Raw genomic sequence first — 15,650 nt, 5'->3', positions numbered from 1 at the left:
CTACAGCAGTGCATCACTGTTGTATTATAGAATTATTAAAATATAATAAAAATGTAAAACTATGTTGACCACCTTTTAGGTCATTCACAAAAATAATGGCTAAAAAGATAAATGTATCTATTCCGGGTTTATTTAGTCATTAATTTTTAAATTGTTTTTATTTCATCACTCATTTGGTATATATTTATCCAGCTTACATCTATTTATCTTACATAGAACGACTTGACAAACGGGTAAACACTCACACACACACACAGTTATTATACCCTATCTTTTATGGGATCAGACTTTCACTTTTAGCCACAAATAATATAAAAAAAAAATAAAGAATTACCAGAAATCTCAGTTTCTTTGTAATTGTGATACTTTCAGACAAAAGAAAACCCCAAAACACAGCAGATCATTAAATATGTAGGAAAGGTCGTCTATTGGGAGCAGTTCCACTTATTTCATTTAATTAAACTCATATATATTCTCCACACATGCCGCATGAAGCTGGGCGGAATGGAGGGAGAGGCTGATCTTCTTTCCTGATCCCCCGTTTTCAGCCGAGGAGGCGATCATTCGCTTCTCTTCCACCGTACATATACATCAGAGCTGAGGAGCAAGAAGCAGGGCCTCAGTGGGAACTTTAAAGCGTCATAAATCCCCCCGACTCCTCGCTGAAATAATGAACATTTCATCAAACACTAAGAACTTTATGTTCCTGGAAGTTACTCGGCTCCACTATAGAGAAAGTTTGTGAAAAGTTGTAAAACCGTTGAAAAGAAAACCCCTCAAACACAGAGGATACCTGAGGACGGTGAACGCTGCAGGAACATCTTCGCCGTCAAAGGCGGTGGACACTAAATAAATCTGCTTGTAAAAGTCTAACAGGCCTCAACTTTCACCTGTTTATATCGGAAGGGATCAAGAAGCTGCAATGTTGGACTGAGCTGTTTGTTCACAGCTCTTCTAGAGACAACAGGAGCAGAACACGGAGGCTGCTATGGCTACTTCAAACGATATTCAAAGTTTATTTGATTTATGTAACTGACAATGGAGCATTTCTATTTATTTACCCTCCCATACTGGAAAGTGTGCGGGCTTGCAAACTGAAGTTTGCTGCGAGAGACACACAAGGTCAGTAAATGTCAATTAAAAGGAGTCTGGAGGCTAAAGGAGTTAGCATCAAAGCTAAGGTTAGCCTTGTTGCATTGAGAGGAAGAAAAAGTTAAGAAACGGGCCTCGAAGCTGAAGGTTTTAACTTAAAGGAGTTAGCTGTGAAGATAGCTTGTTGTTCAGAGGCTAAATTAGTTAACCTTGAAGCTACAGAAATTAGCCTTGAAGCTAAATAAATTGACCTTGAAGCTAAATAAGTTAGCATTGAAGCTAAAGGTTTTAACTTTGTAAATAAAGGCGTTAGCCTTAAAGCTAAAGAAGATGACCCCGTAGCTAAACAATTTAGCTTTGCGGCTAAAGAAGTTAGTATTTTAACCTAATATATTAGCCTTGTATGTAAAAAATAAAGTTAGCCTCGATGCTAGCATGGTAATCGTAACGTCAAATGTTAAGACGTGTCAAAGCGACGAGAAGATTTATTATCCAGGAAACAATGTTATCTTCGACGCTAACACCTTTAGCTTCCGGACTTGACTTAAGAATTAATTTACCACTAACTGCAGCGGAAACTGAACATTTCTATCTCTTACAGAACATTTTGAGCCTCTATCGTACTTTTCATCGCGCATCGGCAGACCCCTGTGGACTTGCATGTGGACGATGGATTTAGGAACCACATTTCAGGGTCGGTACGAGTTCCGCAACATAACATAACATAACAATCGCCAAACGAACGACTTTGTACCAGCAGATGGCGCAGCGAGTCACGAGGAATCGGCAGATTCTGCCACTAAAAACACAAAACAATAGGACGATTTATTAAACTGTGGAAACTTGAAGGAACTGGATGCCAACGAGACGGTTCTACTTAAATCTTAACTTGAAGCCTTTCAAACCTGGAGGCCTTTTAATGTGTTTTGTTTGAAAGTCGGTGCAGCACCTAATTAGAAGGCGTTCAATCGAGCTCCCGGTCTCCACACTGTTACATCCAGACGCCAGACCACACATGAAGGTGGAGGGACGCCCGGAGGAGGACGCGTAGAGAACTGCAGACATGAAAGAGCCGCCCGTCTCCTCTACCGCCATACCTCTACGCCTCCTCGTATTAAACTACAAACGCAAAGCTCCGTCTTCCTCCTCCTCCTCCTCCTCCTCCTCCTCCTGCAGTCCGTCTCCGCCTGGACTCCCATGCATACTTCCCATCACTCTTCCTCCTCAGCGACAGCTTTCATCACTCTCCACAGAAACACAGCGTACCTGCTCTCTCTGCTCCACGTGAAGGAGTCAACAGAGAAAATATCATCCTGGCAGATTTTAATTGGAGACCTGCGATGAGGAATGATGTCACGTTCAGGCATCAATCACCAGCTCCTCCTCCTCCTCTTCCTCCTCCTCCTCTTTCTCCTCCACTGAGAGAACTTCAGTAGAAACTCCATCCTCTCCCACCCTGGCACTTTCATATTCGCTGGGTTTCTCTTTCATAAATCTATTCTCTACTCTTCTTCCTCCCTTCCTTTTCCCAGTCTCATGTCACTCCTTTCCTTCCTCCTCCTCCTCCTCCTCCTCCTCCTCCTCCTCCTCCTCCTCCTCCTCCTCCTCCTCCTCCTCCTCTCATTCGTATTCTCTCTTTCAGCTGCCGGCCTTTTGAGTTTCATTATGAGATGAAATGTATTCAAAGTGGAAGGCAGAGGAGAGGGGAGAATGGATAGATGGCCAAAAAACACCTGAGGCTCTGTGCTGTTTGTGTGTGTTTCTGTGTGTGTGTGTGTGTGTGTGTGTGTGTGTGTGTGTGTGTGTGTGTGTGTGTGTGTGTGTGTGTGTGTGTGTGTGTGTGTGTGTGTGTGTGTGTGTGTGTGTGTGTGTGTGTGTGTGTGTGTGTGTTTACTTAAAATTGGCTCGGGTGCCTGCAAGCATTTCCAGGTTCTCCTTGTTGTGTATTTGCACTGTCAGGATGTGTGTATGTGTTTGTGTGTGTGTGTGCGTGTGTGTTCATGTGTGTGTGTATGTGTGTGTCTTTGCACTGTGGGGATTTGTGTGTGCTTTGCCAGCAGCATGTGCGAGCATGTGAGCGCTCGTCTCTCCCATCTTCTATCTGATTCCTCCTGTTTATACATATTATCCTCACACGCACACACGCACACGCACACGCATGAACACACGCACACGCACACATGTAGGTATTAAGGGCCATAGCATAGGCACACATCTGTGTTTTCCCTGAATAATCTCCGGCTCGTTTAATGCTACTTCAGTATAGCGTTTATGCTAGCTTCACGTTAAAGCAGACACGGTTAAAGATGGATTAACGTAGTTTTGGAATGATTTGAGGCCAGTTTTATTCTAGATTTGGACTAGTTTCAGGCCAATTCCAGATTGGCTTCAGATTTTATTGGTGAACATTTTGAAGCCTTGAGGCTAGCTTCACGCTATTTGGCTGCAGGCTACTGTTGAGTTTGTTTTGTTCTCCAGCTACGTCCGCGTTGAATTTGGCCTGGATTGGGCTGCTTTCATGCTAAATCTGGACTGGGTTTGGACCAGTTCCATGTTAAATTTTTGGATTTTGCTCTGGGCTACTGTTTTTGACTAGTTTTATACCGACGTTGATGCTAGCTAACTGGTTGCATTAGAACTGGTTTAGGGCTGCGGTTTTGTTTGTTTTACATTCGGCTACTCCGGGACTCGGTTCACTTTGGAGGGGGACGCGGTCGAGAATTCTCACCCCTTCATTTGGTCCGGGTTCACATTCACTTTAGAGACCGGACCAAACCATCTGGAAAACGTCACGCAATTACACCAGCTGCTCATTTTGGGGGCGCTGTCGCCCCCAAAATGGGCGATTGGTCCGGACCGAAAGCGGAAGTCCCGCCGCTTAATCCCGCGGTGGCTAGGCTAGTTAGCTCAAGTGGACCAGAGATTGCTCGTCAGCTCCGGTTGAGAGTTTGAAGGAGGATTCACGTTGCACAAACGAAAATGTTTTTTTTCCCTGAAGAGAACTCTGATCCGGATCAAACAGGGGAATGTGAACACACCCTTACACTGTTTTATTTTTCAATTGGTTTGATGCTACAAACGGAGTTGTTAGGAGTCATTAAGGCGGGTCAAGGCGGATGGCCGTCCTTCCAGAGTCTAGGGTCCGCCCCACGGTTTCTTCCTGAAGAGGGAGTTCTTATGAACTTCTCTCCATGCGAGGGAGTTTTTCCTGGCCACTGTTGCTTGTTACACCTGCTTGCTTTGGAAGGGTTTAGTTGGGTCCTGTTGTACTCTATCATTGTAAGAGCGCTTTGAGATGTTTGTTGATGTGATTTAGCGCTTTACAAATAAAATTGAATTGAATTGAATTGAATTAAGGGAAGGACACGGATGTAGTTTTTCAAGTTACAAACGGAGTAAACAGAAACAAGACGGTTTCTTGTGAATGCTCAGTGATGCCGAGCGACTCCGGCATCCTGACGCTCGGATCCTTAAAGTCTGGCTCACTGCAGCGGCTCCCTTCAAACTAATCAGAACGCACAACTAGAACGATTGCAAACATTTGTAGTGAATTACTTTGCCTCGGAAGCGTTCCTCCGATGATGGACAGGAACTGAACTCCGATCGTTTTGAGCCTTTGGGGATTTTTTGAGCTCGGCTTTGACTGACAGGTGGACATGACAGGCTGATCACTGCCTGCACAGACACAGGAATCAATAACACTGTGGGCATGTGTGTGTGTGTGTGTGTGTGTGTGTGTGTGTGTGTGTGTGACTGTGGGCATGTGTGTGTGTGTGTGTGTGTGTGTGTGTGTGTGTGTGTGTGTGTGTGTGTGTGTGTGTGTGTGTGTGTGTGTGTGTGTGTGTGTGTGTGTGTGTGTGTGTGTGTGTGACTGTGGGCATGTGTGTGTGTGACTGTTGGAGTGTGTGTGTGTTTGTTTTAACGTGTGTGAATGAAACTGCCTGTGTTTGTCTGATCCTTCCTGTTTGTTTTCCTGATGGTATGTTCCGGCAGATTGTGGACTGTCCACTGTCACTGTGTGTGTGTGCGTGTGTGTGTGCGTGCGTGCGTGCGTGCGTGTGTGTGCGTGTGTGTTTCGGTCATCTGCTCTATTAATCAGTGTGTGATTCACGATGTGTCGTGACTTGCTGCCGTTAGCTCGATGCTTTTAATCATCTTGAGAGGAAGGTAGATAGTCATTCCAGATTACACACACACACACACACACACACACACACACACACACACACACACACACACACACACACACACACACACACACACACACACACACACACACACACACACACGCGCGCGCACTGCTATGATCTAATATTTCACATTTTACAGAAACCACATTGAAAAACAACCTGTTCACGGACCTGTTTCCTTTAATCTACATTTTTGTCTCAATAACTCGTATACGATTGGTCGATGTTACCTCTGACATCACAGCATGGACTGAAGACGATTTGTTACTTTGTTGTTTCACTTCCTGGTTCACAGCTGTTCCTCAGATAGCAAACAATTCTACCACTATGAGCAACACAACCAGTTTATTAAGAAGGCAGTGAAGAAGAATCCACAGCTTTTCTAGAGGAATGAAGGAGCACTTTATAATAGTAGTCGCAATAGTAGTAGTAAGGGCTACAAGTAGTCGCAGAAATACTAGCAGTAATAGTAGAACTAGTAGTAGTACTAGTAAAATAAGTAGGAGTATTAGTAGAACTACTACTTGTAGTTGTGCAAATAGTAATAGTAGTAGAAGAATTCGGAATAGTAGCATACTAAATTAGAAGAAATACTTTCCCGGGGGAAATTCTTTTACAGTTTAGTAGTACTTCTTCTAGCATTAGTACTTGTAATAGTTTCAGTGTTAGTACTAGAAGTACTAGTAGTTCTAATAATAGTATTAATAGAAATACTAGCAGTAATTGTAGAATGACTAGTAGTACAACTAGTAGTCATAGTAGTAGCACAGGTACTACTAGAACTTGTACAAGTACTAGTAGTAATAGTAGTACTAGATGTAGAAGTAGTTGACATACTAGCAGTAGTAGTAGAAGTACTATTACTAGTAGCAGAATAGAGTAAAATAGACTAATAGAAATACTTTTTATATGAGACAGAAATTATTTTACAGCTTAGTAGTAGTACTTCTTCTAGCACTAGTACTTTTAATAGTTTCAGTATTAGTACTAGAAGTATTAGTAGTTCTAATAATAGTATTAGTAGAAATACTAGCAGTAGTAGTAGAAGTACTAGTAGTACAACTAGTAATAATAGTAGTAATAGCCAAAGTACTACTAGTAGAAATTCTGTTCTGCTTCCTGGAGAAAAGCTGCAAGCCGCTCACTGGAACATCGTAGCCGTCACAGTTTGATTTGACTCTTCAGCCGAGGTTCGTCCTGACGAGGAGAAGCCCGACGGTCACATGACACGGTCCTCCCGCCGCCATATTCTTCCCTTTGAACCAGGCCACTGGGCTGAGCATTATCGTGAGCGGGAGAGACGTGGGGCTTCGCATCGGGTGGAAGCACTGCAGCCAGCAGGAGTCATTCTGCAGCGTTAGCTTTCTGCGGCACGCGGCAATTACATTAGGAAGGTGTTCTCCATGACACACGCCAAGTGGATAAGCATAAATCTGAATGGATGTATTTTTTATTTTTTTTTATTTTTTTTAAGCTCTCAATAAAAGTGGTGAAATAGCTGCAATATGCTCCGACCCGCAGGTCGCATTAAAGTGTCTCCTCGCTCCGCAGCGGCATGCAATCACATTACGGAGCGTAAATCCTGCGGCCTCCCGGCTGACGTCTGCCTCGGGAACGGCCATCAGCCAGAACATTAGGACCGCCTCCCCCTCACACACGTTCCTGGAGGAGTTTCTGCAGCGACGCACATGAGGAAGAGCCTCCAGGACCAGAGCGTCGCACACGGGCTCCATTCAAAGCATTTCGGTTCCCAAAGCACACGACAATGCTTAAATAGATAAGTGCACCTATTAAATAATTAATTGTGTCATTAATTTATTAAAATTGGAAATAAATATATACATGCATCATTAAATCATTAAATAATTCATAAAAAGTGTCAATATTTAATTAAAATTTGAATTAAATATATTAATGTGTCATTAAATGTGTCACTAACGCATTTAAAATACCAATTTATTTTAGGTGAAAAAACAAACAAAACATGTTTAATTATTTCACTATTTCATTATTTCATGGTCCAGTGTTGCTCCATGAATTAATTTTATCTGTTAAACTTGACCGTCAAAGTCAGTGGGCGGATCCTTGCACCTGATTGGTTCCCCTGCAAAAAAACTTCTATTTATTAACTTCTGCACACGAGGTTACATACATTCATTAAGTATTTTTTTTTTATTAACATAGAATGGTATTTGAATGAATTAATGACACATGTATTAAATCATTTAGTGGTGTATTTATTTATTTATTTATTTATTTAATTTTGACACATTTAGTCCTCCATGAAAGGCTGGCCAAGTACAACATTCTGAAATAGATCCTGAAGTAGTTTGAGTTTTATGATATACGTGCAAAATGTATGTGAGAATTATCCAACATTAGTCCAAAACTGGTCTGAAATATCGCAAACTAAAAAACTAGTTATAACTAGTCCAAAAGTACTAAGAAAAGCATCCAAAAGTACTAAATCTCACATCTCATCCTATCTCATCCTATCACTTCTCATATCACCTCAACATCTCAGCTGGTTTAATATCACATCTCATGTCTACCTATTCTTATTTCAGTTCATACTTTTCCTAACGGCCATCTCATCTCATTCCCTCTATCCTCATTTCATGTCATATTTTTATTGGATCTCATTTCATCTGTTCTAATCCCTTCTTTTCTCATCTTATCTCATTTCATCTGAACTTGTATTCTCATCTCAACGGTTTATCTCTTTCCATAGCATGTCGTCTCATTTTATCTCATCTCATTTCTTTCTTAATCTCATTTCTTCTATATTGATATTGATCTCACTTCACATCTTCATATCTCATTAAATTTCTTTCGATCATCATAATCTCTTATACTGCATATCTATTTCTTCCTCATATTTCATTTTATCAATAATTTCACATCACCTCATCCCATTTCATCTAATTGAATATTTTTCCTATCTCATCTCATTTCATCTGAACTTTCATTTTCATCTAAACCCCTTTATCTCGTTCCGTATCAAATCGTCTCATTTTTATCCACTCTCATAACGATCCTTCTTAAATCTCATTTCACTGCATCTCATCTCCTCTACCTCACTTTAAGTTCTCATATCTCATTTCACTTCCTTTTTTTTTCATATTTTAACTCAATTACACATCATACCATTTCATATTTTGTCATTTCATCTAATTGCTTCTGTTTTCATCTCATTTCATCTACTTTCATCTTATTGTGCCACTTTTCATCTCATTTCATCTCGGTTTATCACATCTCAAGTTCATCTTTAATCTCACTTCACATCATATCACTTCATTTATTCTATTATGACCTCATCTCATTCATCTGATTTCAAATCATCACATCTCATATCATGTTGGATCTCATTCTATCCGGTCTCATCCTATTTAATCTCATCTCACGTGTTGAAGGTCCCAGGAAGACTTGAAGGTTCGGATGGACTCTGCGGAATCTCTCCTCCTCCACGTGGAGCTCAGCTGCAGCTCTCAGGCTGTTTTCTTTTCCTCTGCTTTTCTTTTTTTTCTTTTGACTCATCCTTTCATCCTTTCAGCTTGTAAACTGCATTTCTTCTTTGTCCTTTCACTCCCTCTCTTTCTCCTGCTCCCCCTTTCTTTGTGTCTGTTTACATTTTGTTATTTTCTCTTCACTGTCCTTTAATTTAGTTTGCCCTTTCTTTATTATACTGCTTAATGTTTTTTTTAGTGGCATCCTTTCTTCTCTTCCTTTTGTTATTTTGCCATTGTCCCTCCCCCGTGTCCTTTAATTTAGTTTGTCCCTTCTCATTATTTTATTATGCTGCTACTTCTTGTTTTTTCTCCTTTTTAATGTATAATACTATTTCTTTCCATTTTTTATTCAATATGTTGAGACAGTCTTCTCGTTTCTGCGCCATCCCTCCTTCATTAATCCTCTGTTTCGCTTTCATTTTGAATTATTTCCCTTCATGTCTCCCCAGCTTTACCCTCTTTCTCCTCTAAAATGATTATATCCACTAAAATGGCCTGAACCCCGCCAGCTGCGCAGAACAAAAACAAAGTGTGAAGACCGAGACGATACGAGAAAAGTCATCAATGAAAACCATCACAGGGAATTAGCACATCACCGTGCTCCAGTCGGTGAACAACCTTCAATCACTATACTCACATTGCCTCTAGTGTGCCAGTATTTCTTTCCACTCAGTTCAGTACTTGATGGCAACTTCATGTGAAAACCGTCCAACAAGTGATATTTAGAAGAAATATATCACTTTAAGACTAAAAAATCCATACAAATTAAAGAGGTTAAAATCTCCCCCATGTTTGTAGTCCTGTACCTGCATGATAGCCTCCATGCTCGTCGTCCTGTAGCTATGTGCTTTCCTCCATGTTTGTAGTTCTGTAGCTATATACTGTCGTACATGTTTGTAGTCCTGCAGCTGTGTAATCCTCCATGTTTGTAGTCCTGTGGCCATGTATTGTCCTCCATGTTTGTCGTGTTGTACCTCTGTGCTATCATCCATGTTTGTACTTCATTAGCTATACACTGTTGTACATGTTTGTAGTCTGCAGCGATGTGCTATCCTCCATGTTTGTAGTCCTGTTGCCCTGTGTTTTTACCTTCACCAACGGACGTTTTATCGGTTTGTGTGTATGTATTTTGCCAACTTTTCACAAAAACTACTGACCTGAATTGCTGCAGCACGTGAGCTACCGTGCTAACTATAGCTAACTTGTGCTAAGCTCGCAGCTAATATCTCGATTGGGCATGTATCCAGAAACACCAGTGCGTTGAACGCGTTGACTCGGGTAGTGGTTTAGCCAAGTGTCCCCGCTCAGTGTTTCACACCATGATGTTGCTTTTAGTGACGTTAGCATCGATATGAGCTAACGGCTAACTCGGTTGCGATAAGAAATGTGTCATTGGTGAAGATATCCGCTCTACCGTGAGCCCGTTCTAGTCTTCCATGTTTTTAGTCTTGTAGCTGTGTGCTACCTACAGTATTCCCATGATTCCCAGTGTAAACAGGTCTCATGGTGTCAGTCTTTATTGGACTAAATAGTTGTTTTGATAATAGTTCAAACTAGCTATCATCTAGCAACTAGCATTGAGACGACTCATTCAGTAACTGGAGATATTTGTCATAATATAAATTTAACTACATAAAAATGCAATGTGAGGTAGATGAAAAGTGAAAACCTGTTCCGGTAGCTATGTAATACTTTCCAGTATTAGTATGATTCCCAGTGTAAACTTGTACCGTACTTCAGACTTTATTGGATTAAATGTGTGTTTGGATCTGAGTGGAGCCCAGCAAAGATTTCATTTCACTCTATTCATGGTCTGGAATTATTGTGTCCATCAGAAAAGGGAAGTTTCTCTGGCGTGGCGGATCTCCTGCAGTGAAAACACTAAATCACACCAGGATCTCTGACGCCAGGTTGTGTCGTTCACAGTGAAGGAAGTTTTTCTATTACACTGTCTTCTCGTAGTCTGCAACTGTCTGCCTCACTCCGGAATCACCATAGCAACCACTGCCCGCAGCTGATTGGAGAATCTCTCACTCAGGCTAGCATCCGTCATTTCTAATTGGCTGACAGTGTTACGGGGGACCAAACGGAAACAAGCACTAGTTATCACGCTTATATCTAGTTGTTTTGCTTTTAGGGAGAGTACAGTGTTAAACTACTAAAAGTGAAGTATTGTATCTGCATGTTTGGATCAGACTTTAATGTGCAAACCTTTTAGAAGCAAAACTATTGAACATCGGACGTTCATGCAGATGTGTGAAATTTACAGATTTAGAGAAGTCTGTCGAAAGTTCTGATCAGAGCTTGAGGAATTAAAGTTTTTGGTTAGTTTTTGGAGTGAAATAAAAAAGTCTTTAACATGTGATTGTAGTAAAAGAAGAGTATTGACACATCTGTAGGCAGCCACACAGCGCTGCGCTTTCGCGGGAGCTGATGGGGGGGCTGAGGGTCTTGTTTGGGTAAAACCCATGCTCACATGGGGAGAACATGCAAACTCCAGCCTTCTTGCTGTGATGCGAGAGCACTGACCACTGACCGCTGTGTCACCGTGTGGCCCAAATGGTTTGGTAGCTGCAGGGTAAACCAGGCAGTGCAACACAGTGACATATGAGCGAAGCCCTGATCAAACATGTGACGTTTAACGTGACTGAACTTGATGCTGCTGTGTGACGTGCGACTTTGTTCTTGGTAACAACGACTGAGCTAAAGAGGAACTAATCTCGCTAACGTTAACATTTACACTGTCGGGAACTGATTGACAATCCTGTCCTCTCGCACATATCTCTTAAGCTACAACTCTCCGCCTGCTATGTGAACAGTAAAATGAGAAATTATTTCCCATTAGCGCTGCAGTGTTTTTTTTTTTGGTTTTTTTTTCCTGGCGAGTGGCTGGCTGGCTAAGTTATGCATGGCAGCAGCCTGGAGGCAGACAGACTGCTGCCTGCTAATATAAAACCTCGTCTCCTCACAATGAGCTCCCGAGGTAATCGAGGTCTCCAGTCTGCAAACTGTCTCTCTCCATCGCATCATTCACCCAAACTCATCAGACACAAAAGGGATCCGATCTGCGGCGCTGCGGGCCAACGCACTGCCAACGTGCAGACGCCTTTGTTTTCGTGGCCTTCGATCCGTCCCGTCGCCCGAGCCCACTGCTCAGGTAATGAGACGGAGGTGTTGTTATCATAGGGGAGAATATTTCGGTGAATGAGGTTGTTTGGGGAACCTGCCGCTCGCGCCGACACAGCGTACACAACGCTTTAACGTATTAACATCTGTGTACTGAGTCATCAAGCTGATTAACCAAGCCTGGCACCGAGCTAGTTAGCTTAGCGTGGCGCACATGAGCAGATTATGTTGAGCGTATTAGAAAAGTGACAGAACGCTACGGTTCTGGAGCGTCTTAGTGAAATGCTAAGTTTGTTAGCCTATAGAAGTGTGGAACAAGGCAGCAAGGTGTCAAGAATCTTAGCGAAACTTTGGCAGTGTTAGCATGGCGTGAGCACATTAGCTGGAGGACATCAGCGTTGAGTGTTAGCGGGAGTGACAGCAAAGTGTCGAGCCCGTCAGTGGTGTACGGAGCGTATTAACGACGTTTCAATCCCTTTAGCGTTGAGTGAAGCACGTCAGATTTCAACCTGAATGTTAGCAGGGAGTGTCGTGCACATTAGCGACAACTTGTGTCTGTCGGTATTAATGTTATTTAGTATGACAGTCTGATATTATGTCTACAGAAAAAAACAAAACAGTAAAGCCAACAGCAGTTCATGTGCGAATGACTAAATTCTGAGGTTTTTATTCAGTGTTCTGAACAAAGAGAATGTGTTAGCATTAGCAACACATTGCTATCCGCCGTTTTACCATTTCTGCACTGACGTGTTTAAAACAGGAACAAAGTGAATCTGTGTGAGAAGTCTGGTTCATACTTGAACTAAACTCTACAGAAACCAAAGAATCCAACTATTCCTACGCACAACACGTTTTCATTGCATTGTTGTTCGTATTGTTTAATTAATTGAGATTAAACTCACTGTCTCAATGTGCTTCTGCCTTTGTCTATTAAGTGGATAATGTCAGTGTTAACACATATTGAGGCACAGAAACACTAAGGAGTACTGGGATATTTATGGGCCTCAGCATCCACCCCCACCTACCAGTATCGTGTCTTCATGAGACTATAAAAAAAAAAAAAAAAAATATATATATATATATATATATATATATATATATATATATATATATATTTCTGGTATTTGGGAGGATCGGCTGGGTGTTTTCTTAGTGAGGCCGACCATGGGATGATGAATGTGCGCTGCTCTGCCTGTCGTCGTGCTGAGCTCTCCTCTCTCCGTGTCCTCCTCTAATGAAACTCAATGTGCAGCTATAATGGAGGAGAAGCTTCACATCCTGCTGATCTCTGCACATTCTCACCTGCTTACAACACAAGGCGGCCTCACTCTACGGGGGAATGCACGTGGACAAATATGTGGCGACTGGAGAACCGGAACAGGCATTTCCACAATGTCGGGAAATGCGGCATCATCGTGAGACACAAGGAGATGGTGAGGCAAAGAAAGACAGAAAGAAAGAGAGAAAGAAAGAAAGAAAGAAAGAAAGAAAGAAAGGAGGAAGGGAAACAAAGAAAATAGGAAAGTACCTTTCTTGTGAGTAGCTTCATTTTTGGAGCCTTTGGGGTCTAATAAAAAAAAGATCAGAATTAAACACAGAATATACTAACAACACGTTAGCAACTACACGTTGTTTGTCCTCGTTAAGGAAAACAACCACTTCGTCTATCAAGGAGCGGACAAGACAGCAAGGCTCGGTTATCTAAGGTGTCGCACTGCTGCCAACACTCAGCCGGGGTGAGTGTGTGGCAGCGGGTGTGGGGTTGGGGGTAGGGGTGGGGGGGGTAGGGGCAACATACTGAGAGAGAGGCAATAGCAGGAAGGAAAGGGGGAGGGGGGGGTAGATGCACGAGTCTTGTGAGAAAAAACAGTGTACTGCCATACTGCAGCGGGCAGGAGAGGCGATGCACTGAGATGGAGAGGAGGAGGGTTGCAATGCATATCTGTCAGGAGGAGCTGAGTACGGCTAGCAAAATGCACTACAGGAGATGCAAGAGGCCAGAGAGAGAGAGAAAGGAGGAAGAGGAGGAGGAGGGCGGGGAGAGTGCAAAAGACTACATGTCAAACTGGCTTCGTTTGTTTTTTCGTTTTTTTTGTTTTTTTTCTCTTTAACAGGCCTCGTTGGGCCTGAGAGGACTTTACTCAGTTTGTTTTGGGGCAACAGGTTGGAAGGGAACTGCAAAATCCAACAACAGCTGAAGTGATCAGAGTTCGTTTGGTCTCGTTTGGTCGCATCGAGGGCAGAGGACCAATCGGACGTCTCCTACAAAGCCAAAGAGCTGAGTCAGCTGATTTCAGCCTGCAATAACACATACATCAGACAGTACTCGGAGAGACCTGTATACCACCGGCCGCAATTGGTTCGAAACACACAATAACACACACGATCCATTTGACCTCATAAATATGGAAGATGGCATATATAAATCAGAATACTTTATCTTGAATGTCATTTAGAACGTCTGGAATCGTTATTGTGATAAAAGCCAGTTCCTTAACTGGCCTCACACAACTTTTGTTTGTGGACTTCATTGTTTTCTGTTTCAATTAGGTCACATGTCTCTTTTTTACCATTTAAAATTCTTCCTCATTTACTTTTTGCGCTGGGGGGGGGGGGCTGAGTGCTCCACCCAATGGTGTCAAACAAAGGAAACCATTTCTAGCAGGTCGCTGAAGCGTCCCAAAAATCTCTTCTGGAAAAACTCCTGTTTGTCGCTCATGGTTTCATCGTCCACAAAACCAGCACAAACCTGAAAGAGAAATCTATTTGCATAAGCCTGCAATTTATCACTGTTTGTACAGGATCCTAGGCAATCAAGACTCTTCGGGTGAAGATATTTATAAAGGACCAAAAAGAAACATAAACACCTCATGGTACTTTACATTTAAATGAAATGAAAATCCAACAATCCCACCCAAACAGCAGGACACAGTGGATGGAGGAACTCAATTTAAACAAGAAGAAACCTCCATCGCTTTGTTGTTGTTTTTTTTTTTTTCTTTGTTCCTTGGAGCCCGAGAGGATTTGGATACCCAAAACTTTACAATGAAGCCAAATACTAGCCCACTCTCGCCAACATACAAAAGCAGTCGGCTTAAAAAAAAAAGAAGAAGCACTGAGGAGTTTTCCCGGGTATATTCCAGTTTTCTTTTGACGTGTGAATCTAATATAGATGATCCCATACTCTCTTACCTGCCATTAGATTATTTTCATTACTGACATATTGAATATATGAACTCAGAGTATCCCTCAATTCATCATATCTTCACTTTGTAATGATGACTGTTTATAGATCTCCAGAGTATACATTGGTTCATTTCTAACATTCTGTGAACTAATTTGGTCAAAAGAACTAAACTATTCAACTACGTAACAGTAAATAGTTCATGTGCCTACAGTTCAGGGAGTGCAGCATGTGGAGTTCCACAGGGATGGATCCTGGTACCCTTTAAAGCTTTTTTGGGCTCCGTGCCCGAGCAGAACTGGGTGAGACCCTATTGCATAGGTTCTCAAATGAATTACAGTTGTTAGCTTTGAATGAATCCAGGTGTGCTTTGCTTTGAAAGGATGAATCCTGTTCCGTGGTCGTTAGTGACATCTATAGGCTCGGGATAAGCAGTAATTCCACAGTGCAATGTTATCTTTCACCACTGGGAAGCTGAGGGCGTTTATCGCCTGAGACCGCGGCTGCAATCGTGAGGATGGAGTCGGAGCGGGAGCCGGTGCCCCTCCA

At 42.2% G+C, this 15,650-nt stretch overlaps 1 protein-coding gene across 3 annotated transcripts in view; it reads right to left on the bottom strand.

The window, feature by feature from the left end:
* glra1 (glycine receptor, alpha 1) overlaps positions 1-15,650 on the bottom strand; it is a gene marked incomplete at both ends in the record, with an annotated part of 106,866 nt that overhangs the window by 45,404 nt on the left and 45,812 nt on the right. For 2 of the 3 annotated variants that reach the window (XM_080466371.1, XM_080466370.1), the window contains one exon: positions 13,446-13,484. The exons of the other annotated variant lie outside the window; for it this stretch is intronic. In XM_080466371.1, coding sequence (XP_080322497.1) covers positions 13,446-13,484 — 39 coding nt within the window. The remainder of the gene's footprint in view (positions 1-13,445; positions 13,485-15,650) is intronic. 3 annotated transcript variants of the gene reach the window in all.

Source organism: Lipophrys pholis, assembly GCF_963383615.2.
Source record: "Lipophrys pholis genome assembly, chromosome: 6".
Classification (NCBI taxonomy): Eukaryota; Metazoa; Chordata; class Actinopteri; order Blenniiformes; family Blenniidae; genus Lipophrys; species Lipophrys pholis.
The sequence above is the reverse complement of the archived record's forward strand: the minus strand, read 5'-3'. Positions and strand labels throughout refer to the sequence as shown.